This window comes from Mus pahari, chromosome 10 (genome assembly GCF_900095145.1).
Source record: "Mus pahari chromosome 10, PAHARI_EIJ_v1.1, whole genome shotgun sequence".
NCBI lineage: Eukaryota > Metazoa > Chordata > Mammalia > Rodentia > Muridae > Mus > Mus pahari.
The window spans coordinates 101,084,029-101,109,286 of NC_034599.1; the positions used below are offsets into that span (position 1 = coordinate 101,084,029).

The 25,258-nt window shown below is 54.3% G+C and overlaps 1 protein-coding gene across 2 annotated transcripts; it reads right to left on the reverse strand.

The window, feature by feature from the left end:
• Positions 1 to 3,273: 3,273 nt before the first annotated feature.
• Positions 3,274 to 24,786, reverse strand: Gnai2 (G protein subunit alpha i2). 2 transcript variants are annotated; one of them, XM_021205980.2, is made up of 9 exons: positions 24,517 to 24,786; positions 9,594 to 9,636; positions 9,221 to 9,362; positions 8,863 to 9,023; positions 6,075 to 6,203; positions 5,573 to 5,702; positions 5,332 to 5,485; positions 4,791 to 5,004; positions 3,274 to 4,246 (listed from the first exon to the last, which is right to left on the reverse strand). In XM_021205980.2, exons 1-8 carry the CDS (start codon positions 24,632 to 24,634, stop codon positions 4,814 to 4,816), a joined length of 1,068 nt encoding a protein of 355 aa, XP_021061639.1. In that variant the 5' UTR covers positions 24,635 to 24,786; the 3' UTR covers positions 3,274 to 4,246; positions 4,791 to 4,813. The 2 variants fall into 2 exon arrangements, with proteins under 2 accessions (XP_021061639.1, XP_029398920.1); XM_029543060.1 differs by having other exon boundaries at positions 3,278 to 3,864.
• Between the last annotated feature and the right edge of the window lie 472 nt (positions 24,787 to 25,258).

Consider the following 25,258-nt stretch of genomic DNA (forward strand, 5'->3'; position numbering starts at 1 on the left):
AAGGAGAAGGAGAAGGAGAAGGAGAAGGAGAAGGAGAAGGAGAAGGAGAAGGAGAAGGAGAAGGAGAAGGAGAAGGAGAAGGAGAAGGAGAAGGAGAAGAAGTAGTTTGGGCTCTAGGGCTGTCAAGATGGCTCAGCAGATAAAGGTGCTTGCCACCATACCCGATGCTCTGAGTTCAGTCCCCAGATCATAACATGGCAAAAGGAGAGAACTTAATCCTACAAGTTGTCCCCTGCCCTCCACAAGCGTGTTGTGGCACACACTATCAGATATATACAAAATACTAAAAGTCTTGGTCTGCTCTGAAAGACGGTTTGAGTGTCGATCAGAACTAGGCAGCTCCTGTAGTCTCAGAAGCTCTGGCTATAATCCCAGGAAGGGCCCCTTTCCTGTTCCATACAGGACATCTGTCTCCACCTGCCTGGAGGGCCTGCCTCCTCCCCACAGAGTCTCCCATAAGCTCCCTTCTTTAGGCCTCTGACTCTTAAGGGCCTATTCATCTCTCTGGTCCCAGCTGTTCCGCTGCCCTACAAATAGGTTAAAAATACCAAGGCTACCACCACCAACCACATTCGTGGTTCCAGTGACTATTTCAAGTGAGCCAAGTTCTCTTGAAGGCCGACCAGCCTCGTGGCAGTTCTCATAGGCCGGGGACTGCCCATCCATCCTACACTGAAAACAGATGCTCAGGCCCCTACTTGGCTCTGCACTTCCTGCTAAGGGTCTTAGGTCTCATACTGCAGCTGCCCTTGGGTGTGGACATTGAGAGAGCTCTAGGGAAAGGACTCAATTTCTTTCTCCTCACTCAGCTGTTTCCCAAGAAATGAGGAACTGCTGAGATGCAGCCAAGAACAGCTCCAAGCAGTAGGGGATGCCTCCCTCACTGGGTACCTCCGGTTAGGGGGCAGGATACCTGGGAGGTCCTTCTTGCCTCCCCTTTGCCCCACAGCACGGCTGGGAATTTCCCACCAGCCAAAGAAAGACTGAATTGAGAAGCCGCCCCCACCAGTCCTGGGACAATGGACCCTTATGCCCTCCAAATCAGAGTTGAAGTAGAAAGGCCAAAGGCAGGTGGGGGCCTAACTGTCTGTACCAGGGTAAGCCTTGCCTGCCAGAACCACACCCAGACCCAGTGCCAAGTGAGATCCCAGGGGGATACAGGACAGAGCCCTAGATGGCCCACCCAGGCAGGGAGGCACCGGGTGCATCAGGCAGACAATGCCAGTTTCTCAATGGCCCTCTGTGCGGGGTTCCCCTCAGGACAGAAGGAAGGAACCATCTCCGGTGCTTGCTTCCTGATGGGCGGGTATGGTGGCTCTGGACTAGCTCCAGCCCGCCTGCGCACATTGGGGTTCAGGCCCGAGCCTCTAAAGAAAGACAGGGATTTGGGGATGGCACAGGATCCTGTTCTTGTCAGTTGTACCCTGTGGCAGAGGTAGCCGGAATGGCCTGAGGAACTGGGGCGGGGGAGAGGCCGAGGGAAGCAGGCACTCCTTCAGACTCGACTCGCCGCCACAACCTTTCATCTCCTGCCAGTATCAGAGGCCCGGTGGCCTGTGGCCACTGACAGGTGTAAGGAGGCGAAGTCCCAGGTCCCGGGTCCAATCCCTCCCTCCCCCGCCTCTGCGGCGCCGACCCCCGCCCGTCCCAGGACCCAGCCGCTTTGTCAGGCGCGGAGCCACCAATGCCACACAAAGCTGTTTTTGTGTCAAGCGTCCTCCACGGGACCCGGTGACGTCAGCCTGCGTGACCAGCTCAGCAGCTGCGGAGAGGACGGGCTGTGGCGCCCCCTGGCGGCCGGCGGCAGAGGCCTCGGAGCTCCGCCCAGCCGGGGCCGGTCTTTTCGCCTAGCCGTCCCGGTAGCAGGCGCTGCCCACGGCTGCCCCTGCAGTTCCTGGAAGAAAACCCAGGCATTTAGCGCCGCGCTCCGCCCAGTAATCAGCACTTCCCTTAGCTTTGTTTTCCACATCAACTTCCCAATGCAGCCAATGACAGACCCCCATGAACCCTGCCTTGACAGCCTGTCCCCACCCCTCTGATTTGGCGTCGTGGTATTCTGGCACTTATTATGCAAAATGAATTTTGTTATAACGTCTCAGCACGTATAAAACGCATTTGTATCTTACTAACACCTATCACTCTCTTGCACATCCACTGATCCCCTGCCCTTCCCAACTGGCTCCTCCTCCACTTTCAGTTTAAGTTTCTGCACAGGGTTGCTTCCAGGAATATGGATACCTTACCAGGAGCTACAACACTGAAGACAGTGTCTCTTCCTTCCACTATCAACCAGTTAGGGGGACAGTTGGGGGTGAGCCTCCTCCTCATTCCATGACAGGATGTAGACCAGCCCCATCCAGTGGGAAGAGTGCTTTACTACATCTTATCTTTCTGCAATTATATTCTTTTGTTTTGTTTTGTTTTGTTTTTTGAGGCAGGGTTTTTCTGTAGCTCTGGCTGTCCTGGAACTCACTTTGTAGACCAGGCTGGCCTTGAACTCAGAAATCTGCCTGCCTCTGCCTCCCAAGTGCTGGGATTAAAGGTGTGTACCACCACCACCACCTGGTCTGCAATTATATTCTTTGTCCGATTTTACAATGTTTTCTGAGTCTTTTTTTTTTTAANNNTTTATTTATTTATTTATTATATGAAAGTACACTGTAGCTGTCTTCAGACACTCCAGAAGAGGGAGTCAGATCTTGTTAAGGATGGTCATGAGCCACCATGTGGTTGTTGGGATTTGAACTCAGGACCTTTTGGAAGAGCAGTCGAGTGCTCTTACCCGCTGAGCCATCTCACCAGCCTCCATGTTTCCTGAGTCTTGGAGGCAACTTGGTTTTTTGAGTTTCAATATATAGCCCAGGCTGGTGTGGAACTCTTGCTCAACCTCCTGCCTCACCTTCTTGTAGGCTAGAGTTAAATGCATGTGCCACCACTCCTAGCTTTCTGACAGTCTGTTAAGCCAAGGAGTGCAGCCTACTTACCTGTGCTATCTCTGCTACTCTGAACTTTCAAGAACCCTCTAGAAGAGTCCCCGAGGTTCAGAAGGTCTGAAGGCTGCCCCAGGCCACAAACTGCTAAATCAGAACTAGGAGGCTGCATAGCCTCGAACACGTAAGCTGACCAGTCCAGACAGCAAACTAAAGCTTAGAGAACTGGGATGGAACTCTGCCCTGAAAGCTGATGTCCAGGGTCCCATCCCAGGCGCGGCACTAAAGCGTGAGCTACCTTCTTCTTGCTCAGTCCCCAGGAGAAAAGAATACCCGGAAGTTCTTGGTGTTTTCTTTCTACATTTTATTATTTCAAATCATGTGAACAATTCCATAAAACATGTGAAAAAAGCAAGGAAGTGTTCAACGCTGGAGGACCCGGGCCTGGGGCGAGGGCGTGAGGGGCCTGGCCCTCAGCAGGCAGCGGCGGTTCCTAGATTAGCGCTAAGGAGCTACATTTAGGTTAATGGAGCCTGGGCCCAGGGCTTCAGAGCAGGGCCCTCAGTGACGTTGGCAGTTGTTTGGAACAGCCCTTGGAATCCAATTCCGTGGAGGGCAGGGCAGGGGGCCGCCCAAAGAGGGATGGGTGTAAACACGCAGACACACTCAAGGCACGGAATCGCTGGAAAGGGCTGGGGCTGGGTTGGGGTGGGGGTCGGGGTGCTGGTCAGGACCTGACAGTTTTAAATAGGTTTCTCTAAAAAGTTTTCTAGATTTGCAGTTTTCCTTATTTTTCCTTTCCTTTCTTTCTCTTTAAAGCTACGAGAATGAGCAGGTGGGCTTTGTCTCCAGGAATGGCGGTATCTCTCAGGCTTCTTGTGCTTTTCCCTTTGGGGCCTCCGAGCGGCAGAGAGTGGGGTAGGCAGGAGGCTCCCTGTAAACATTTGGACTTGGGTCAGGGCTGGTGTTGGACAAAGCCAGGGGTCTAGGCTGGAGGAGCTGGTACCCTCCAGACATAGGCCTTGGGATCTCTGCATGCGCTCCCCGCTCACCCCAGAACAAGACAACGGTTAGAAAACCCAAACGGATGCCCAGGAAGGGGGTACCATGGCTACTCCCGGCACCTCAGACAAAGGTGGGTTTTAGACTGGGAGGCCTGTGGCAGCCCCTCCCCCAAGTCTAGAGCCGAGGGAGGAGACAGGGGAGCCGAGAACAGAGAGAAAAGATGGGAGAAGCAGCTGGGGGAACAGGCAGGGAGCATGGTCGTCTAGCCCCCATCTTCCTCGGGGGAGTGGGGAGCAGAGTCGGCGGTGGCCCTGGAGGTGGACGACAGACACAGCCTGGGTTACATGTGGCTTCTCTTCTTGCCTCTCTAAACAATGACCTTCTTCTCCCCCACCTCCTTGTTACCAGGGACACAGCTGTGCCCAGGGGCCAGCTTCTGTTGCTGGGTTACAGGATGTGTATATCAGTGACTCTGCGGTCATTGAATGTACGCCAGGGCCAGTGGGGCTGGCCTGGGCCTAGGACTCTCAGGTCTGAGAGACAGAGGTCTAAGAACAAGAGTGGCCCTGGCCCTGGTCAGTGAGCAGCGGGGTGGCTGGGTCTCCTGCATCTAGACTAGGCTAGAATACCATGGAGGAAAGGAGGCAACTCCTCCCAAAGAACCCTGACCACTCCCCACTCCTCTAGCTCTGTCCAGGGGAACACCAGGTCCCTTTTTGACTCCCTGTCCTCTGGTCCCTGACTGCCCTGCCCTGTCCTCTGGTCCCTGACTGCCCTTTCTCTCCAGGCTGAGTACTCCCCAAGGACTTCCCCTAAGTCCCCAGACCCCTGTTGTTTGACAGACCCCTGACTCACCATCCTGCCAGGCCCACTGCCCCTCAGAAGAGGCCACAGTCCTTCAGGTTGTTCTTGATGATGACGTCAGTGACGGCATCAAACACAAACTGCACGTTCTTGGTGTCGGTGGCGCACGTGAAGTGTGTGTAGATCTCCTTGGTGTCTTTGCGCTTATTCAGGTCCTCAAACTTGCTCTGGATGTAGCTGGCTGCCTCGTCATACTTGTTGGCCCCTAAGGAAGAAGAAAGAAGACTTGTGTATGTGCATGTACAGCAGAGACCTGTGCCCATGACAGACAAGCATGTAATGTGCACAGCACGTTCATGTATAAATGCGTGTGGTGTATGAAGGACATTTCCTATGTGCGTATGCTCAATGGTAGAGGCCCACGGGTGGTAACAAGACTTTTGTGTGTAGACACAGTACATTCTTGAGTGGGGTCCCACAGGTCCTGTGTTTTTCCTTCTGTCCAGATGGGGGCATCCATGGGCCACCAGAGCCCCAGTGGTATCTATAGGGATGCCCCCCCCCCATGAGATAGTCTTCAAAGAGCCCCTACCTGTGTACTCAGGGAAACAGATGGTCAGGGGGCTCTGTGTGATCTTCTCTTCAAACAGGTCCTTCTTGTTGAGGAAGAGGATGATGGAGGTGTCTGTGAACCACTTGTTGTTGCAGATGCTGTCAAACAGCTTCATGCTCTCATGCATGCGATTCTAAGGAGAAGGATGTGAAGTGGGTACTGACCCTCCGTCGCTGCCTACCAGGCTCAACCCCCGCCACCAGTGCTCCTGGACTCTCACCATCTCCTCATCCTCAGCCAGCACCAAGTCATAGGCGCTCAAGGCGACACAGAAGATGATGGCCGTGACACCCTCAAAGCAGTGGATCCACTTCTTCCGCTCAGACCGCTGACCACCCACATCAAACATCCTGCGGACATTGGGTCAACTTAATCCAGGGAGCAGGGCCCCAGGGTGGGCATCCTTGTGCTTCACAAGCTGGCTAAGGACAGAGACCTGGCCAAGGCGGGACAGCTGCCACCTTGGAATCCTGGTTTTGAGTCTGGTCAGGGACAGGCTGGAGCCACATGGGACAGGCAGGAGAAGCTATTAGTAGGAGGTCACTACTGATGCCTAGGTGACAGACCTCGAGGACGTGCCTTCCCAATACAATCCGGAGGACTGAGGACCCTCAGCAGAACTGGGCTACCCCAGCAGCTATGGCCCTTAGCCCTGTTCATACACACACACACACACACACACACACACACACACACACACACACACACACACACTCACTCACTTGAAGTGTAAGTCCTTGAAGGTGAAGTGTGTTTCCACGATGCCCGTGGTCTTCACACGGGTCCGCAGCACATCCTGCTGTGTGGGGATGTAGTCACTCTGTGCAATGCGCTCCAGGTCATTCAGGTAGCTGCAAGGAAGGGGGAAATCAGACAGGCCAAAAGCACATCCTGACCTGGACCCTGAACAGACAGAATCCCGCTTCTCCCTTCCCTTCTCCCTTCCCTCTACTCCAGGCAGGGTCTGCTTTATGTAGTCCAATATCATCTCAAACCTATAATCCTCCTGCCTCAGCACCAAGCACTGTGATTACAGGTGTGCATTGCTGTGCCTGCACACTTGGGAGGCAGAGGCAGGTGGATTTTTGAGTTCGAGGCCAGCCTGGTCTACAAAGTGAGTTCCAGGATAGCCAGGGCTACACAGAGAAACCCTGCCTCAAACAACAACAACAACAACAAAAAACAAAAAACAAAAAACAAAAAAGAAAAAAGAAACATGGGCTTGGGGCTGGAGAGATGGCTCAGTGGTTAAGAGCACTGACTGCTCTTCCAAAGGTCCTGAGTTCAATTCCTGGCAACCACATGGTGGCTCACAACCATTTGCAATGGGATCTGTTGCCCTCTTCTGGTGTATCTGAAGACAACAACAATGTACTCACATACATAAAATAAATAAATCTTTTTTTTTTTTTTTGAGATAGGAAATAAACCTTTTTTTTTTTAATTTTAAAGATTTATTTATTTATTATATGTAAGTACACTATAGCTGTCTTCAGACACTCCAGAAGAGGGCATCAGATCGTTTCAGATGGTTGTGAGCCACCATGTGGTTGTTGGGATTTGAACTCTGGACCTTTGGAAGAGCAGTCGGTGTTCTTACTCACTGAACCATCTCACCAGCCCAAATAAATAAACCTTAAAAAAAGAAAGAAACATGGCCTCATTCCCCGTGTTTCCCATCTGTACAATGGGACTGGGAGTTATAGCTCTATGACCCTAGCAGTCGGGTTCTCACTTGACCTGCATCCAAGAGAAGCCAGAATGTTAGAACTCACAGGTCAAAAGTGGGAGGGGGAAATTAGTCCTTTAGGGAGAGATCAAGATGCTAATTGGTGTAATTAAGGTACCCAGAGTAACCTGGTGTGGTCCCTTCATAGGAGACTAAACATGTCAGGGCCTGCCAGGACCAGTGGGTCCTTTGCCTAACACTCAATAAGATCTGAGCTGAGGTGGGAGCAGATACCTGCCTGGCAGGGATCCCTGGGGCCCTTCATTGCACATGCATGCTCCTTTAATTAGTATCAATGCCTCTCCCGTTGTGTCTGCCTCAATATCCCCGCTATGCCTTCAGGCGGGGTCCAAGCCTTGAAGTGGCTGCCCTCTATTGGTCTTTTGTTCCTGGGGCAGGGGTGCTGGGGCCAGCAGCCAGCCAAACCAGGCCAAAGGGAAATGATCTCAGAGAAGCAGGGATAGAACAGAATAACAGGAAGGGCCACGGGGGACCATGACGCACTTGCTGTGACCTGCGTACCAGGCTCCATCCCCTGTGGACGGAGCCCCTAGCCTGGAAGCCTCAAGGTGAATTCCACACCAATTTCTCTCTTCTCAGCAGGTGGGCTCACCCTAGGAGCCTCTGCTCTCCTGGGGTCTAGCCTGTGGTAAAGCTTAGTGTGTCGCCCCATACTCCTCCTGCGGATGAGCCTGCGGAGGCAAAGAGCACTCTGGCTGAGCAGGCCCTGTGGTGACCACTCCAACTACTAGAGCAGAGACAGGCGTGCAATAGGAAGAATGTGGAGGACGTGGAGAGGGGCAGGGACATGGCCCCATCCTTCCCTCCTTGAGTACTGGGGACAATGAAGTAGTTTTGGTTGTCAACCCATAAGTTGACAGGGCTCACCCCCTCCCTGCCTCTGTAATCCACAAGCTCAGCTGGTGGCTAAGCCCGTGATTTCGGGGTGGGGCAGTGCTGAGGCCCGGAGGCCTCCACAGATTTGGCTACGATCCCAAAACTCCTCGAGGGTAGCAATGACACAAGGGAAGTCAGGCCGAGCAGAGGACAGAAGAAGCCTGGTCATGTGACTGAAGCAGGACTTGGGAATCCTAACTAGGCAGATCTACCCAACTCCTGCTGAGTGGGCTCAGGATTGGATGGGCAGTAGGGACCTGGAGGGGCTGGGCTGGGCTGGGCTGGGCTGGGCCGGAGGCTGCTGCAGGGGAATTCAGAATTGTGTTCTGGCCTAAAGGATCCGAGCCTGCTGTTCCTCTGACATTCCTGGGACTCTGATTCTCCAGCTGAGGCCTGGGCTTGGCTCAGATCCAGAGAAGGTCAGAAGCAAAGTCCAGGCTCCAGCTTGTGCACACATCTGTCACCTCAGAGACAGCCTCTTCCTTCTCTGTGGGGCTCTGAGCAGCAGGCCTCAACTCCTGTATCCTCAGTGACTGTCTGGAGTTTAACAGATGTCATGCCCCAGCCTCAAACCCCTCCCACTCTTGATTTCCTACTGACACCTTCAGCTGTCATTGCTTAAGGACCTGTCTTTTGCACTCATCACTGTGTCCCTGACGCTTTGCACAGAGCAGGTGGCTGCAGACGTTCTTCAGAATGATCATGTGTGAAGACAGATAAGGCTAAAGGAGCCTGAAAGCCACTGTAGCTGTCGTTTCTCCAGGCCTACCGAAAGCACGCTATCCCAGCGTTCCCACCCACTCCACTCCCAAAGCCTCGGTGGCCAGTCATCAGCTTCAGTACCCTGGGAGCACCCGCCATGCCCAGTCCCTTGCGGTACTCACTAAGCGGCTGAGTCATTGAGCTGGTATTCCCGGGAGCGGCCAAAGCAGGCTTGCACACCGTGGTCAGCCCAGAGCCTCCGGATGACGCCAGACAGGTCTTCAGGAAGCATCCCTTGCTCCTCTGCAGCACAGGACAGGGCGAACAGCTGCCTGGCATCATCCTGTGCACAGAAATAGAGGTCAGACAGACAGACAGACAGGTAAAGGAACAGATGCCCTCCTGACAGTGAGAGGGCAGGGAATATTCTAGAACAGGGCTCACTCAGGCTGGTGTACTCTCAGGCTCCCTAGGACAAGACTTGCCCTGAAGGCTTCTGGGAGCCAGGCGGAGGGGAGGGGATGGAGGAAGGGCACGCACCGCACGCTGGGGGTCAGCAAAGTCGATCTGCAGGTTGCCCATAGCCTTCACAATGGCCATGATGGACTGGATGGTATTGCTGTAGACCACTGCACGGTACTGCCGGCACTCCTCCTCTGAGTATCCATCTTCATGGATGATCCTGATAAACACAAGTCATGAGTTATGGTCCACCAACCACAAGAAATCCCATAGCTACCCGGGAACTGCGGGGGACTGCTCCAAAGAGGGGGAGCAATCCCCGGCCTACAGAGTCATATTGATGTAAGTAGCAACGGGGCCCTCTAGGACAGGTGGAGACCAAGCAGGGGAGACGGGACAGGCCCAGAGGAAGACGATAGTCAAACTTCGGTGACTTCTGCACACCACTTACTTCATCTGCTTGACGATGGTGCTCTTCCCTGATTCTCCAGCACCTGGAACAGAGGGGCAAGATGATGATGAGGACGAGCCCAGTGGGCTCCGCCTGCAAACAGCCTAGCTGCCATTCGCGCCAAAGGTGCTTCCTATCTTCTACACATCGGTGGCACAGGGAGACAGACAGAGTGGTGGCTTACAGGGGCCACCGTGGCTAAGGAAAGCTATAGCCTCTGCTCCTTGGCAGGCTCCCTTCAGGCCTCTGCTTCCCTAAGCCCAACTGTCTGCCAGGGATCCTGCCACGCCCCCACCTCTGTCCTGTGTGTGAGTTCAGGGAGTTAGCCAAAGACTTAGGTCCATCTATGTTTTCCACTCTCACAAACACAGGCTTGCCACCCTGTGCAAGAGCAAGACGGGGGTGGGGGGTGGGGGGTGGTGCTGGCAAGATAGCTCAACGGGTAAGAGCACTGACTGCTCTTCCGAAGGTCCTGAGTTCAAATCCCAGCAACCACATGGTGGCTCACAACCACCAGTAATGAGATCTGATGCTCTCTTCTGGTGTGTCCAAAGACAGCTACACTGTACTTACATATAATAAATAAATCTTAAAAAAAAAAAAAAAAAAGATCAAGGCAGGGCTGGCTGGCTGGAAGGTGCCCTGCATATAGCAGAAAGGCAGGAAACAAACTCTCCTTTTCCCAAACCCTGAGATTTAGCTGCTAAGCAACCTACAAGGACCACAGTGTCACATTCCTGTCCTTTGGACATGGCCCAAGACCCAGCCCTCTGCTTTCTGGACCAGCTCTGTCCTAAACAGATGGAAAATAGAATCTCTCTCTCTCTCTCTCTCTCTCTCTCTCTCTCTCTCTCTCTCTCACACACACACACACACACACACACACACACAAGTTCTGACTCAACCCTCTCTAGGTTGGCAGAGCCCCTGTCCCCCGTCCTCATTTCTGTGACTGGTTCTGAGGTTTGTTGGTCTCTCCTGTGTTTGCCACGGCAACTCCATTAAACCAATCTTTTCTGATCTCACTTTACAGAGGCACTGAAGTTCAGAAGCGAACATTCTTGGAACAGGATCATACAGTCCGCCTTCAAGATGACACCACAATGCCGAGATGAGGCCCCCGTCTCCTTCCCAGCCTCTGCCCAGATTTAGTCTGCTCCTGTACCTTCCAGGTACTGCCTGCTTCTCACCACCTGCTTATCCTGTCCTTTTTCCTGAGAAATCCTGCCCTGTGTTCTGTTCACAGGACTGACCTATGCATGGGTTGAACTTGGGTACTCTGTCTTTCTATCCGGATCATATAATAAAGCTAACTCATTAACAAAAACACCATCAATAATAATGACGGCAAAGTTGTGTCAAGCACCCGTTGTGTGCCAGGGTTTCATGTAGACCAGGTTGGCTTCAAACTTGCAAAGAAGTCAAAGATGACCTTAAATTTCTCATTTTCCCGCCTGGAATTACAACTGTTCATTAACATGGCCATTTTTTTTTTTTCATTCTTATAATTTTAAGGCAGGTTCTACTATGTAGCCCTGGTTGGCCTAGAACTTGATATGTAGTCCAGGCTGGCTTCGAACTCAGATACACCTGCCTCTGCCTCCCAGGTGCTAAGTTTGCAGGCATGTACCAGTATGCCTAGCCGTTTGGTTACAAGTTTTAAAATATTTTATTTTGGACTAGAGAGGTGACTCCATGGTTAAGAGCATGTACTGCTCTTCCAGGGGACCTGGGTTTGGTTCTCAGCACTCATATGGTAGATCACAACTGTGTGTAAACATACTTCTGGGGGTTTTGTTGCCCTCTTCTGGCCTCTGGGGGCACCTACACACATGGTGCACATATACACATACAGGCAAACACTCATACATACAAAACTTTTATGGCTACATCACATGTGTGCCTGATGCCCAGAGACAGTAAAGGCTGTTCGATTTCTTGGAACTAGAGTTACAGATGGCTGTGAGTCGCAGTTCCATGTGGGCACTGGAACTGAACCTGGGTCCTTGGGAAGAGCAGCCAGAGCTCATAACTGTGCAGTCATTGCTCTCCAGCTTCCCACTAAGTTATGTGTTCAAGCATTTATGTCAGTGCAGGTGCCCAGAGGCTTCCAGAAAAGCTGTCAGCAACTCTGAAGCTAGAGCTAAAAGTGGTCATGAGCCCCCAAAATGGGGGCTGGGAACCAAGTTTGGATCCTCTAGAAGAAAAACAAAACAAAAAAATTTTTTTTAAAGATTTATCTGTTTAATGTATATGAGCACATTGTAGCTGTCTTCAGACACACCAGAAGACATCGGATCCCGTCACAGATGGTTGTGAGCTACTAAGTGGTTGCTGAGAATTGAACTCAGGACCTTCGGAAGAGCAGTCAGTGCTCTTAACCGCTGAGCCATCTCTCCAGCTCCCACATTTAAAAATTGTGTGTTCACATGCCTGCTCGTCAGCGCGTGTGCATTCACCTGCAGCAGTTAGTTCTTTCCTCCCACCATGTGGGTCTCAGGGATCAAATTCCAGCTATCCAGCTTGATGGTGAGCACTTTCACTGGCTGAGCTGTCTCACTAGCCCCCAGGTCCAGTTTTGGGTTTGGTTTTTTTTTTTTAATTTAAACTTATTTATTTATTTATTTAGTTTTTTTGAGGCAGGGTTTCTCTGTATAGCCCTGGCTGTCCTGGAACTTACTTTGTAGACCAGGCTGGCCTCGGACTCAGAAATCCATCTGCCTCTGCCTCCATGCCTAGTTTTTTTATGTGGTGCTGGGGTCCAAATGAAACCCCAGGGGTTCACACACACCAGTTAAGCATTCTACCACACCTATAGAATGCTACTGTATTTACTAGGTGCCTTTTAGAGTTGTTGTTTGAGAAAGGGTTTCTCTGTGTAGCCATGGCTGTCCTAGAACTCACTCTGTAGACCAGGGAAGCCTTGTACTCACTGAGATCCGCCTGCCTCTGCCTCCTGAGTGCTGGGATTAAAAGTGTAGGTCGTCACCACCTGGCTTACTAAGTACTTGTATCTACACAGCAAACCAAGGCACATGCTGTAATATAATTAGTCCTATCTGAAAGTCAGGCACCTTGCTCTACACAATCCCTCCTAAAGATCGTATGTGCCTGGGCCCAGCTGCACTTGTCGCCGTGCTCCCTCTGGGCCCAGTCTCTGAGGTGCCCAACAGGCAACAGGCACCAAACAAGACAGGAGAGGCTGACGGACCTCGTCAAGTTTCAGTTTCCCCTACCCAAACCCGGATATCATTGGGGGAACTGAGGCACAGCTGTGACCCACATGAGTAGGTCTGGGTCTAACCCCAATCCAGCGGCTGCTCTGAGGGGAAGGTCTGAGTCCTTACAAATGCTGGCAGATGCCTATAATTCCTGAGTACCTGACTGTCCTAAGCTTGCTTCCCAAGATGGTGTGGGAACTATTATGGGACAAACCTGGAAGCTTGGACAGGCTTCTGTGGGACACTGTTCTCTCTGGCTATGATCAATCCACCAAATGGGGCTGTGCACAGCAGTGGAATGAGGCTCCTTCACATCCTACAAGCCCAGAGGGATGTTCAGGTCTATAAACCCTGCCCATACTACCCATTCACTGAGTACTAGGCCCACAGGGCCTCAATATCTACCTAGAGAAGAAACAGCACACTGGTCCCAGCTAGCCTTCCTACTTGCTTCCACAGAGCAGAAGGAAGGAGACTCATCTTGGAGCAGAGAAAGAACCAGTCTTAGCCAGCACAGGCCTGATTCAGGAAACAGAGGCTAATGATGTGACCCCACTGACCAGACTCAAGGCCAGGTGGGAAGGGTAGAAGCAACAGACATCAGGGCCCAGGAAACCGCAAATGAAGGTCGCCCCCTTACATGACTTTGGAATTCCTGGCTATGGGAAACATTGGTTTCTCTACTGGTCACCACCGTAGGTAAAGAGGGCATCCTTTGACCGCTCTCTTCAGAGGTGCCGTGGACTACCCGTGACCCTGCCCAGTGCCAGGGATTATGGCACGAACTTGCTTTGCATTTGATTTCCCTAGCAAAGCTGGCAGACACCAAGAAGGCCACACCTAAGCAAGCCAAGCCAGGAACCAGGGTCACACACTTCTCAGCCAGCTGAAGGCTTGCTCCCACGCCTTCCTAATGCCTCAGTTTCCCGTTCTCAGGCCTCTCAGAGTCTGAGTTAGAGCATTCTTCCTACCTAGCAGGGGTCACTGCAAACAGCCCCCTTTGACAGGTGGACAAAGCAAGGCAATGGGGTTCCTTTCCATCCCTGGGACTTAAGGAGATCCCTTTGTCGTTGCAGCAGCTGTGACTCAGGCAGGAAGTAGCGAGAGGCAGGACAAGGGTGTGGTTGGCAACCAAGCAGGAAGTAGAAAGACATCAGGACAGAGCTGGGGAAGTCTGAATGAAGCGGGACACCCAGTGAAAGGTGTGTGGTGAAGACCTTGGCGCTCAGGTAGGCCGCAGCAGACTCAGTGTTTCAAGAGCCCTGGAGCCACATCTTTCTTCCACCCCCAAATGCCCTTTCTCCATTATGGTGCATCACTCCTCCTGTCTGGGCTGGAGGGTGCTTGTACTCAGCCAGGCTCCTTCCCTGCCAGCCCTGCACCTACCTCAGGGAGAGCTTCCCCAGACTGAGGCAGAGGAGCCAGCAGGGAAGCCAGCTGAACAGAGAAGCAGGAGTCAGCCTCTCTTGTCCCCACCAGCTGCTCCATCCCCAGCTGGATGAGGCCAGTGGGGATCCACAGAGGGTCCCTGGAGTTGGCCTGGACATTCCCAGTAGGCTACACCTCTTCCCACCAAAGAAAACACCTCTGTAGCTTTTGTCCTGAGTCCAGCTGCTGGGTCCACTGCAGGAGGGCTGTGATCTCAAAGGCTCCTCTGCCTAGATCATCTGCTTCTACATGCAGCACGGAGCTGTTCCGGTGGAGGGAACAGACCAGGGGAAGACAGTACCACCTCACTGCCTGGCAAGACCCGAAAAGCCTCACCACAGTTGGACCTGTAAGTTCAAACACTTGATGTTCATCTAGGCCCCAGCACGTACGTAAGACTCCTATTTGTCCATCTTGGGCCCGACACCTCCTAGCTCACGCTTAGGTCTGACCCGCGGGGAGGCTGTGACCTGCGTCTTGCCCTTTCTGGCCTCAGTTTCCTCAAGCCGGTCTACCTTGTGCTTTCCGGTCTTCTCCCTCCCCGGGGTCAGGGGGAGGAGAATCTGGATCTGTCTAGTACAACCCTGCTGCCCACACTGACCCTTCCTGAGATTTCCATTAGCTTCAGCCCTTGCAGGTCTCTGGTATCTCATCTGTAAGATGGGATAATGCATCTTCTAGCAGGAGAGGGGTGAGAACTGGAACCAAAGCTCCCCTCAAGGCACCTCACCCAAGGCTAGCGTGCAGGTAACAGTGGCTACTGTGGCTGGGGTTGGCTCAGCAGTTAAGATACTGGCTGCTCTTCCAGAGGATCCTCCTGGGTTGACTCCCCACATTCGCAAGGCAGCTCCCAACTATCTGTAACCACAACTGCAGGAGCTCTGATGTCCTCTTCTGGCCTCTAAGGTACCAGATAAGCACGTGCTACACAGACGTACATGCAGACAAACACTCATACACTTAAAAGTAATAATTAAAAAATACATTGTATGAAATTATCCAAGAATTAAATAAAAAGTAGATTTTAAAGAAGCTAGTGTCTGGGCATGGTGGCGCACTTCTATAGTCCCGACACTCAGAAGGCATGGTATGCCTTGGCTACACAGTGACGCCCTGACCAGAAGGGAGTCAGTTGCCACTATTTTCCTAGTTGGTGGAAAAGTACAGATTTCCCCAAACCTTACTTCCTACAGTGTGCACAATGGCCAGCTGCTCCGGTCGGTCACTAACAGCAAGGCCCAGAGTAGGGTACCACAGTCACCTCATTTCAAGTACAGCTTCTGAAGGCTCCGAGAGATCTGGGGTAACAGGCCAATACAGGGCAGGGAGGGTGGAGCGCCACCCACCCGGGACAAGGGTGAGAACTGTCTCCTGCCACTGTCACTGTGCTCTGAGCCTGTCGCTTCTCACACTCACACACTCTCACACACAAACCAGGGACTTCTGCATAGAAACCTCCCAGCTGGTGCGGCCCACCGACCCCACAACTCCGACGCTGGGCAAAGGCCTCCCCTGAGGCAGCCTCCTGAGTTGGTGGGCTCTGGTGGAATTCACAGGCTAAGGAGAGGCAGCTGACGTGGCGGCCCCGAGGGCAGAGATTCCCGTGAGCAGCTGGGACCACAGGGTAGGCTTGGGCAGCAGCCCAGCTCCAAGCCACAGCACCAGGCCCGCCCACACTGCCACCATCCCAGTGGGGCACAGTGGAGATGGGTTTGAGCTCTAGGATGCCCATCTCACAGGTAACCCAGCTAGGAGAGAGGTGCTACACCCTCACTGCTGTGTGACCCCTGCCATTCTGGATCCTGTCTGTCACCTCTTTGCCCCAAAGCCCAGGGTCTCACTCAGGCTCAGCTACCACCAGGGGGAGCCCAGCAGCCAGAGACAAAGCAGTGGAGATGGGGGCTGGGCAGCATGGGGAATGTTTTGTTTCAGCAAAGCAGCCTTCTCAGCTAGGGGTGGCTGGGGGAGGTGCCAAGACCCTCAGCCACAACCTCCGCCCTGGGAAGCCCCCAGCCAGCTCCAGAGTCTGAACACACAGGAACAATGGAAACAGAAGGGAAGAAAGGAGGGGGAGGGCCCAGCTAGACAAAGGCCCTCTAGGCCCCACCCCAGGCCTCTCTTCCTTCCTCCAGGTGCTGTTCTTTGACCCCCTTAAGCCCTCCAAGAAGGCTCAGCACAGTCTCACACTGCCCGGGGGGAGGGGGGAAGAGGGGGATGACAAGGAGGTGGGGTTTTTGAAGGATCCTGCAACACTACCACCCAAGACTATGGCCCCACCTTCCACCAGATGCCCCAACAAATCAGCCATGCCCTGCTTCCCCAGGTCGTAGGTCTTAGCACCTGTAAATCTATGGTCAAGAGGTGCAGAACAGGTCCCAGGTCATTGGTACACCCTGCTTCCCAACAGCTTTTTAAAAAGACTCCTTTAGCTATGTTTTCAAGAGCCTGAACAATGGATGTTTGTCCTGAATTGTGGTGGCAGACTGGAGGCGAGGTGCCCGAATCCCGGGCCTCAGTGTCCCTATCTGTGAAATGTACCCCTCGTGGGAATGTGCCAGGCCCAAGGCCTGCCCACAGCAGTTTTCCTACGGTTTTCAGGAACTCCCAACTGCCTTAGGGCCCAACTCAAGCCAGCAGTTGTCCATGTCCTTGTAAGTCCCAGTGCTAAGCAGAGGCAGGGACAGCCTGAGATCACACACACAATGGAACGGGTCCCTCTGTACCCAGGCCGGTGATAAGGAGGAGCGTGCTCTCTGCACAGCCGCCTAGCCAAGGGGGCCTGTTCTGACAAATCTCCCACGGGAGGATAAGCCCCACGGACACAAGATCTGGGGGTCAAGAAGCAGGAGCTTGTGGTGCCACTGCTCCCAGCCCACACAGCACCGTCTACACTGAGGCCACCATTGAGCTAACGGTCATGACAAGCCTTGTAAGACAGTCTGCCTTTCCACTCCTGGCCGCCTCCCGGCGACCCTCTGGTCCAGTCTGTTTCCCTCAGACTGGGGGTAGGGGAGGAAGAGGCACAACGCGAAATTACTGAGTGTGACATGAACACTATAAGGAAGGTGGGCTGGGAGAGGCGGGGAGTGGCTCCAGAGTAGCCACATGTGCAAAGAAGCCCTGGCAGCAGGCAGGCTTCTGTCAGAACGGCAGAAAGGCTAAAACAGAATCATGGCTCTCACCCTTCAGGGCATAAAAGGCTTCAAGACTCAAGGTGCCAGGTGCACACCTTTTTTTTTTTTTTTCGAGACAGGGTTTCTCTGTGTAGCCCTGGCTGTCCTGGAACTCACTTTGTAGACCAGGCTGGCCTCGAACTCAGATATCCGCCTGCCTCTGCCTCCCGAGTGCTGGGATTAAAAGTGTGCACCACCAGCTGGGCGTGGTGGCACACGCCTTTAATCCCAGCACTCGGGAGGCAGAGGCAGGCGGAACTACAGCCTGGTCTACAGAGTGAGTTCCAGGACAGCCAAGGCTGCACAGAGAAACCCTGTCTCGAAAAAGCAAAATAAGAAAGCAAACATGTAAACAAACAAGACTCCTCCAGGCAAGATCCCCAAGCCCCCCCCCCCAGAGCAGGTGCACAGCCTGTCACCCCAACACCAATCCTGGCAGCAGGGCACAGACGCCAAAGGCTACAGTGGTGGGACAGGTTCAGTGACTGCTCGCGTCCTAGTCCAGCATCTCTGCTTCCCCGCCCTCAGTTTCTCTGGCTTCCCAAGATGAAACAGCAGCGGCATCTGCTGCTATGAGAAGGGAAACTGAGGCGCAGCGACGGCATCCGGGTTCTGCGACCCCCAAGGCAGGGGAAACCCAGAGTGAGCTAATACAGGGCTGCCGCTCCGCTTCCAGGCATTCATGTGCGCCTGCGGCTGGCCTTCCTGCTTGGAGGGCAATGGCCGCTCGGGAATCTAAGAGCAGCTCTTGGCCTTCCTGCTGGACCTCCCACTGGTGTCCCCTCTCCCAGCCACCACTTCCTGTGGCCAAAGGAGGGGCTTAGACTCCTTCTCAGAAGCCCCGCCTCTGACATCCTGGCCCCAGCCAGCAGTTAGGACAGGCCAAGGTTAGCACCTGGACTGGCCCAACTCAGGGATGGCCTGGGTGTGGAGGCCTGCGGAAGCTCACAGGTGAGCCTGGGCAGGTGTGACCCTTCCAGGCCTGGCTGGCAGAGACCTGGGTGACTTAGGACCCACCTCCTGCAGCCCGCTGGCCTCTTCCCCTTTTGGGCTCCTCCTCCCCCAGCTGCTTCCTCCTTGTTCTCTGATGTGGACACCATTTCCCTAAGAGGCCTAACTACATGACTGTCCCCACGCCTGCCTAGGCACAGCAGGCACACTCTGAAGCAATTGGGTCGGGAGCAGCCATCCTCCAAGGCCCAAAGACCCCTCAAACTGGCCTGGCACCTCATAAGGGCCCTGTATGCAAATTCTGAGTGCCAACCCTGAAGGTAGCCCAGCGGTCATCGCTCAGCCCCAGGAAGAATATCCTTCTCAAACCACCAAGCTTCAGGCCGGAGAAGCACCAACAAGGTGAGGGTGGGGTTGGGTTTAGTAAGAACAAGAGCTCTAGGCAAAACACAGGGTGTGGCCAGACAGTGGAGGCCCCACCCTGCACCTGTAGTTGAGGCTTCCTGAGAGCATCGGATACAGGGACACACACACTTAAGGTTTCAATCCTTTGCTCACACCAGGGCACCCTGACGACCAATCTTAGACATGCTCTAAGCTGTGTGGCCTGGCAACAACTCTCTTACCAAACTCCCACCTGGAACCCAGGGAGCTGAGAAGGCTGCCGGGCCTGTACCCCATCCCTCCGGCCCACTCCTCCTCCTCCTGTCTCAGCAAGCAGGTGAGCGGAGGCAGAAGCACCCCAGGGTACACCTGGCATCCTCTGCTGGTGGCAGTGATGGGTGCCCTGGTCCCTCGGCAGCTAAAAGCTTCGTGGGTAAACAAAGTTGTTTCCTGCCAAGAGAACCAGGAACTTTTAGAGACGGACTGAGAGACAGCGATGAGGGCAGAAGCCTGAGGGTGGGGTCTAGGGGTTCAGTGTGCTTCCCAGTGGTCCAAGTGCCCCATCCATCCACTATCGGTCTGCTAAAGAGGCCTGGAGTCCTCGCTGCAACAGATCATGGCAGCCACAACCCGGGCTGTCACTTGGTGAACAAATAAACAAATGTTCACCTTCCTTCTCAGATTCCAGGGCCAACCCTGCCAGCTTGCTTGCACAGACTCAAAGGGAGCCCTGACTTGACAACAGTAAGTGGCTTGATGCTGCCTGAGGGCGTGTGAGGAAGCCTGTGTCCCTCAGCTGGCTAGACTGCCACCCTCCAGTCACAGTCACAGCTCAGTCTCAGTACGGATCACCTGTTAGACTCTGTTCAAAGCCCCAACCTCCACCCCCATGACCCCCCACCAGGGATGCCCCTGGCTGAGCAGTCCTGATTCACCAGCTCAGGAACACCTAGTCTCTACTGGTTCCTATGCCTGCCCAGGACAGTGTATAGCTCTTTCTATTTTCTCTACCAGCTCTGGAGTGATGGGCAGGGCTGAGAGGCAGACGACAGAGGAGGTTGGTTAGAGATGGCTCGGACCCCCCACTCCCTCCCTAGCGTGGGAGCTCGTCCAGGCCCGCCTGGGCAGACAAAGCCTTGCCCAGCCTGGGGGAGGGGTGGGAAGAGGACTTTGAGGCCCAAGCCAGCCAGCCCCCCATTCAAGTGCTAATGAGCTCCAGCAGGGGAGAAGTGGGTTAGAGAAGGGAGGCGGCTTCTGGACCAGCCCACCTGGCTCGCAGAGCTGGGCCACACCCCCAGGCTCGGTCCCCCGAGATTAGGCCTTAAGTCCCTGGAAAGGTCAGTTTACTCCGTTCTTTACAAACCTTGGCCTCCAACTTGCTGTGAGCTTCCTGGGGACAGGGAAGGGAGTCCCCAGGAGGGTCCCCGTACTTTAAGTACCCAGGCAGCTCTGTCAAGAGATAGGAGAGGCTTTTTGTTTGTTTGTTTACCTCCGGGCTCGGATGCACTATGCCCACGGTCCCCTGAATCTCTTCGGCAGGGCTTCACCTGAAGCAGATGTCTAAACGAGAAGATGGTACCAGGATTCTAGCTTTTTTTGACAGGGTTTCTCTGTGTAGCCCTGGCTGTCCTGGAACTCACTCTGTAGACCAGGCTGGCCTCAAACTCAGAAATCCGCCTGTCTCTGCCTCCCAAGTGCTGGGATTAAAGGCGTGCGCCACCACGCCTGGCTGATTCTAGTTTTGGTTTTTTTTTTTTTTTTTCAGGATTTATTTATTATATGTAAGTACACTATAGCTGTACTCAGACACTCCAGAAGAGGACGTCAGATCTTGTTACGGATGGTTATGAGCCACCACATGGTGGCTGGGATTTGAACTCCGGACCTTCAGAAGAGCAGTCGGGTGCTCTTACCCACTGAGCCATCTCACCAGCCCGATTCTAGCTTTTTTAAAGTTAGAATTTTTTGCCTGCATGAGGACAGACAGATATGAGTTGCCATGTGGGTGCTGGGACTTGAACCCGGGTCCTCTGGAAGAACAGTCAGTACTCTTAAGAGCTGAGCCATCTCTCCAACTTCAGGATTCTAACTTATATCTACATGACCCCTGGGATGGTCCATTCATGACGAGCCTCCAGCCTCATGCTAAGAAACATGTACCAGCGTCTTGGGAATCTAGGCTACATCTCCTGTCTTAGTGCCCTTAGGAAACTGGGTCTCTGCCCCCAGTGCCTAGTGGGTCAGTTTCCCAGGCTAGCCCTCCTGTGTCTCTCAGTTGGTAGCCTAGGTCTATCCTTACATTCTCTTGTTCCTGTTATATTCTCTCCCATCCCCCAAGGACGTGGCCTGCTCCAGGATGTGTTCAGGAGCCTCACATTCTATACACATACTCAGTATGCACCAATGCCGAAACACCTTTTGCTAGTCAGACAGGACGCAGGCTACAAAACTCCCTTCCTTTTGTAAATCTACGAAGGCCTGCCTTTGACTAACAAGCCTGGAGCTCCTGCAGCAAGGTTGAGCCCCAGAGCTCTCAGCTGTCCCCAAACAGAGAACTGAGTCTGTAGAGCCACTCTCTCACACACATATAGTCCTACTGTGCTGCGCCCTGCACAGGCTGCAGGCTGGGCAGCAGGGGCTCTGCAGGGGACAGAGTGAGGACTGCCATGGAACACCTGCACAGCCTGTGAAAGCCAAGAACCCAAGGGCTTTTCTCTCAGCATCTCCTCAATCTTGGTCACTGGTCTTCCAAAAAGCACTTGTCACCTGCTTACAGTGTGACCCGGTGACCTCTACCTACTCACCCCCCCCCCAACCCAAGTTCACCACGGACATCCTTCACTCAGCACACAAATGAAAAGGATCCCACTCTGCCTTGTTGTCTCTGGGGTCAAAACCACGTTCTAGTGGGAAATCGGGAACCCAGGGGGCAAAGAGGCCACATTACCCTTGGTGGACCTCAGGAAGGATTCTGGAAGGAGACCCATGGATGGAATGTTAAGGAACAATTATGTAGGGAAGACACCAAGTCCAGCAGACAGACAGACGCAGCTGTACTCTGAGACTTGTGGAGTCCACGGTGGACACTGTTTCTCGTGATGTGTCCAGTTCAGGCTGTCACCAGAGCCCCCCCCCCAAATCTATCTGGGCCTAGCTAGTCAGTCTGGTTAAAGTGTGTGTGTGCGGGGGGGGGGGTGTCTAGGGAGGTTGCCCTGCAGGGAGACTGACCAAGCTGCCAGGGGAAACTATCTTGCTAGAGTGTACCACATCTGCCTCTGCCCTGGTGACAATGACTGTGCCCGCCTTCTGGCAGGGATACAGGGTATGGAGGGAGACACTGTGCGGCGGGTGGGGCAGCAGGCGTGGTTCTGGCTGGGAGGGAAGATTGGCACTTTCCCAGCTTAAGTCCCCGTTGCTTGGACAGAGTCTCTGGCTATGTAGAACTGGTGCCCAGAACCCCTAACCTGCTACAGCTGGGGTCCCGTTGTCACCTTATTCCTTGATGGGGAGTTGATTAACTCAAGTCAAGATCCCTTCCCAGGTAGCAGTGACAGACTGGTCATGCAGACTGGGTTGTCCATTTCAGGCAGAGCTCTGAGCCCTTGGCTGCACACCCTTTGCCGGGTCTCAGCCTCACCGCGGGTACTCCGGTGACACAAGCCAGGGAATTCCATTTTAGAGGAAGAAAAGGCCATTGGGACAGGATCCTGGGGTGGACTGTTGGCTGAGAAAGTGCTAAGCCAGCCCCTGTATCACTGGCTACTGCCAGCCTAGGGTAGGAAGGGGGATACCAGGTACCGCCTAAGGACCCAAAAGCTGAGCTGAGCTCTAAGGGACAAACAAGCCTGTCAGCATAGAGGAAACCGTGTGTTACAGAACAGGCCAAGAGTCCTGTGCAGCCCCCTTCCCCCGGCTCTCTGGTCCAGATCCACATCTCCTTGGCCACCACAACTGCCAATAAACCTGGGAGGGGTTGGTAAGGGGCTCCGGGCTGGGCACTGGGAGGTAGCGGTCCCGGAAGTGCCCTCCCTAGGCCCAGCAGCAACGGACATTCCGCCGCCGCCGCGTCGACACCCACTCACTGCTTGCCGCACTCGCAGCAGAGACAGGAAGAGGCAAGCGCCCAACGCAAAGCAGCCCAGGAGGCTGGGCCGCCGCCCCTTCCCGCCCCTTCTCTTCCTCCCCGCGGCAGCAGTGGAGCGGATGCCATTTTGAAACCTCCGGGGCTGTGCCCCCAGGCCGGGTCCGCCGGGACAGTCAACAGATGGATCCATAAAGACGTACATGTTGTATCTCGGCCACAGGCCTGGCCTCAAAAAAAAAAAAAAAGCCAGGCTTTCCACAGCATGCAGGCCCCCAAGGCGGCCCTGGGGCTGAGGGGCCACACCCCCCCACATACTATCCAGCCGATTACGCTGCTGCGCGGCTTCTGCTGCTGCTAGGGCCTTGCTCCCTACAATCCGGAGGACCCGATCTTCTCAAGTCAGGCTTCCACAGGGAGCCACTCGGACGACCGGTGGGAATCTGGACACAAGCATCAGGCCCACTGCCTTTGCCAAAGCCTAGCTGGGCTGCTTGAGCGCGCACGGGGCTACAGGCAGCTGACTCCTACCAGCCCCTCATTCAGCTCGCCCACCCCCCCCCATCACAGTAGTCCTTTGGGAAACCAACAGGTCTACTCAGTATCCTAGGCCAGATCCCGGCGTTCCAGCCCCGAGTGTGAGAAGCCCAGCACCCCCCGTCAGCAGATCTCTCCAGGCAGGCACACAGGGGCAGCAATATGTCGGTTGGTTCACTACTTCCACTTCCCCCCCATCCCAGCAGCCACCATCTTCCTTGGCCTTGGAAGTGACAAGAACCCTAACTCCTCCTTGTTCCCTCCTCTTGCCCAGACTCCCCTGGCCCTGGCCCAGACAAGCCTTGGAAGCCAGGGAACACATTCCCAGGGACTGGAACTTCCCGCAGATGCTTGAGGCCTGGCCCCTGTTCCCCAGTGTGACTCTCAGAGCGTCAGTCCAACCTCTTGGTGAGGGTCTGCCCAGCTCAGCCTAGGCTCACTCCAGCCCCTGGTGCCCTCCTCCTACCAACAATGCCCACCTGGGGCAGGAGGGTGCAGAAGCAAGGCAACGACAGAGTGTGAGAAAAGACTTAAAAGAGGGGCAGATGAGTTGGGGCTTGATACCTGCAGAGAGAGGGAGGGAGAGAGACACACACACAGAGATCTGGTGACCTGGAACTGAGGCCCTGCGGGGAATCCTGCTACAGAGAACTTGAGAGTAGTCAGTTTCCCTCTTAAAGAGGTTCTTAAGGGGTCAGAGGCACAGAGGGAGAATACAGATCCCAGAGTAAGGAAAAGAGGGAGTGGGTTGAGGCTTGACCAGGGTCCCAAGGAATGCTCATGTCAACATTAATAGAACAGGTGGGGCTTGAAGGTGGGAGCCGGCAGGGTGCTGAGGGTTTAAGTAAAGCCTGAGAAAGTGCGGAAATACACGGTAGGGGCTGAGTTCTCTTGAGACTGGATAGCAAGGGGTGGGGGGATAGTCACACAAGGTTTGGTGTGTGGGATCTGGGATGAGTTGAGGGTCTGAATGGAGTCTGGACTAGGATTATAAATCTAGACCAATCCAGAGTTTCGGATCTTAAAAGGGTGGCTCCTAGGGGTTTCAAGCGCAGGTGTAGGGTGCAAGGCCAGGCTAAGCAGTTTCAGGTCCTTGTCTGGGGATTAGCGTAGAGAGTCAAGCGTCCCAGAACCGGGCGCTGCCTCACCTAACAGAAGCAACTTCACCTCCCGCGCTGCCTTCTCGCCGTCCTCCCGCAGGTTCTTGTCGATCATCTTAGAGCGCTCGGCTGCCGCCTTGTCCTCGGCGCTCACGGTGCAGCCCATCCTGCTGTCCGCCGGCCCGGCCTGGCCCCCACACGGCCCACGGCCCGGCTCGGCCCCGCCCGACCCACTCCGCTCCCACCGCCGGCCCTCTGCGGGAAGCTCTCAGGTCCGCAGTTCCGAGCGACTGCGGGAGGCGCCTTCCCGGCCGCCGCGCACCGACGGCGGGGCGGGCCAGGGGTGGGGCCCGGGCGAACCAAGCCCGCGACTGGACCGGGGCGGGTCTGGAGGAGGGGCCAAAGGAAATTTGGAGATGGTGATTGGTTGGAGGGCGGAGCCGAGAGAGAAGTTAGGCTCAGTCCAGCCTTAGGCGCAAGCTGAGAGCGGGGCCGCAACCAGGGAAGACACCAAGGGTAGAGCTAACACAGGCTTAGGCCTCTGGGCGGGCTGCAGGAGGAGCTCTTCTCCGATTGGATGCTGAGAGCCTGGGGCTCTGTTTCTGGACTGTAGGACCAGTTGATCTAGTAGCCCAAGGGTCAGGACTACCTGCCCTCGCCACAGGCCAAATAGAAACCAGGACTGAGCATTTGTGAATTATGAGAGTAAGATGGAGGAGGTGTGTCTTCTTCACGTGCTAAAAGTGAACCTATAAACTTATTTGGAGATCTACTAAACTCTGCGGAGGGG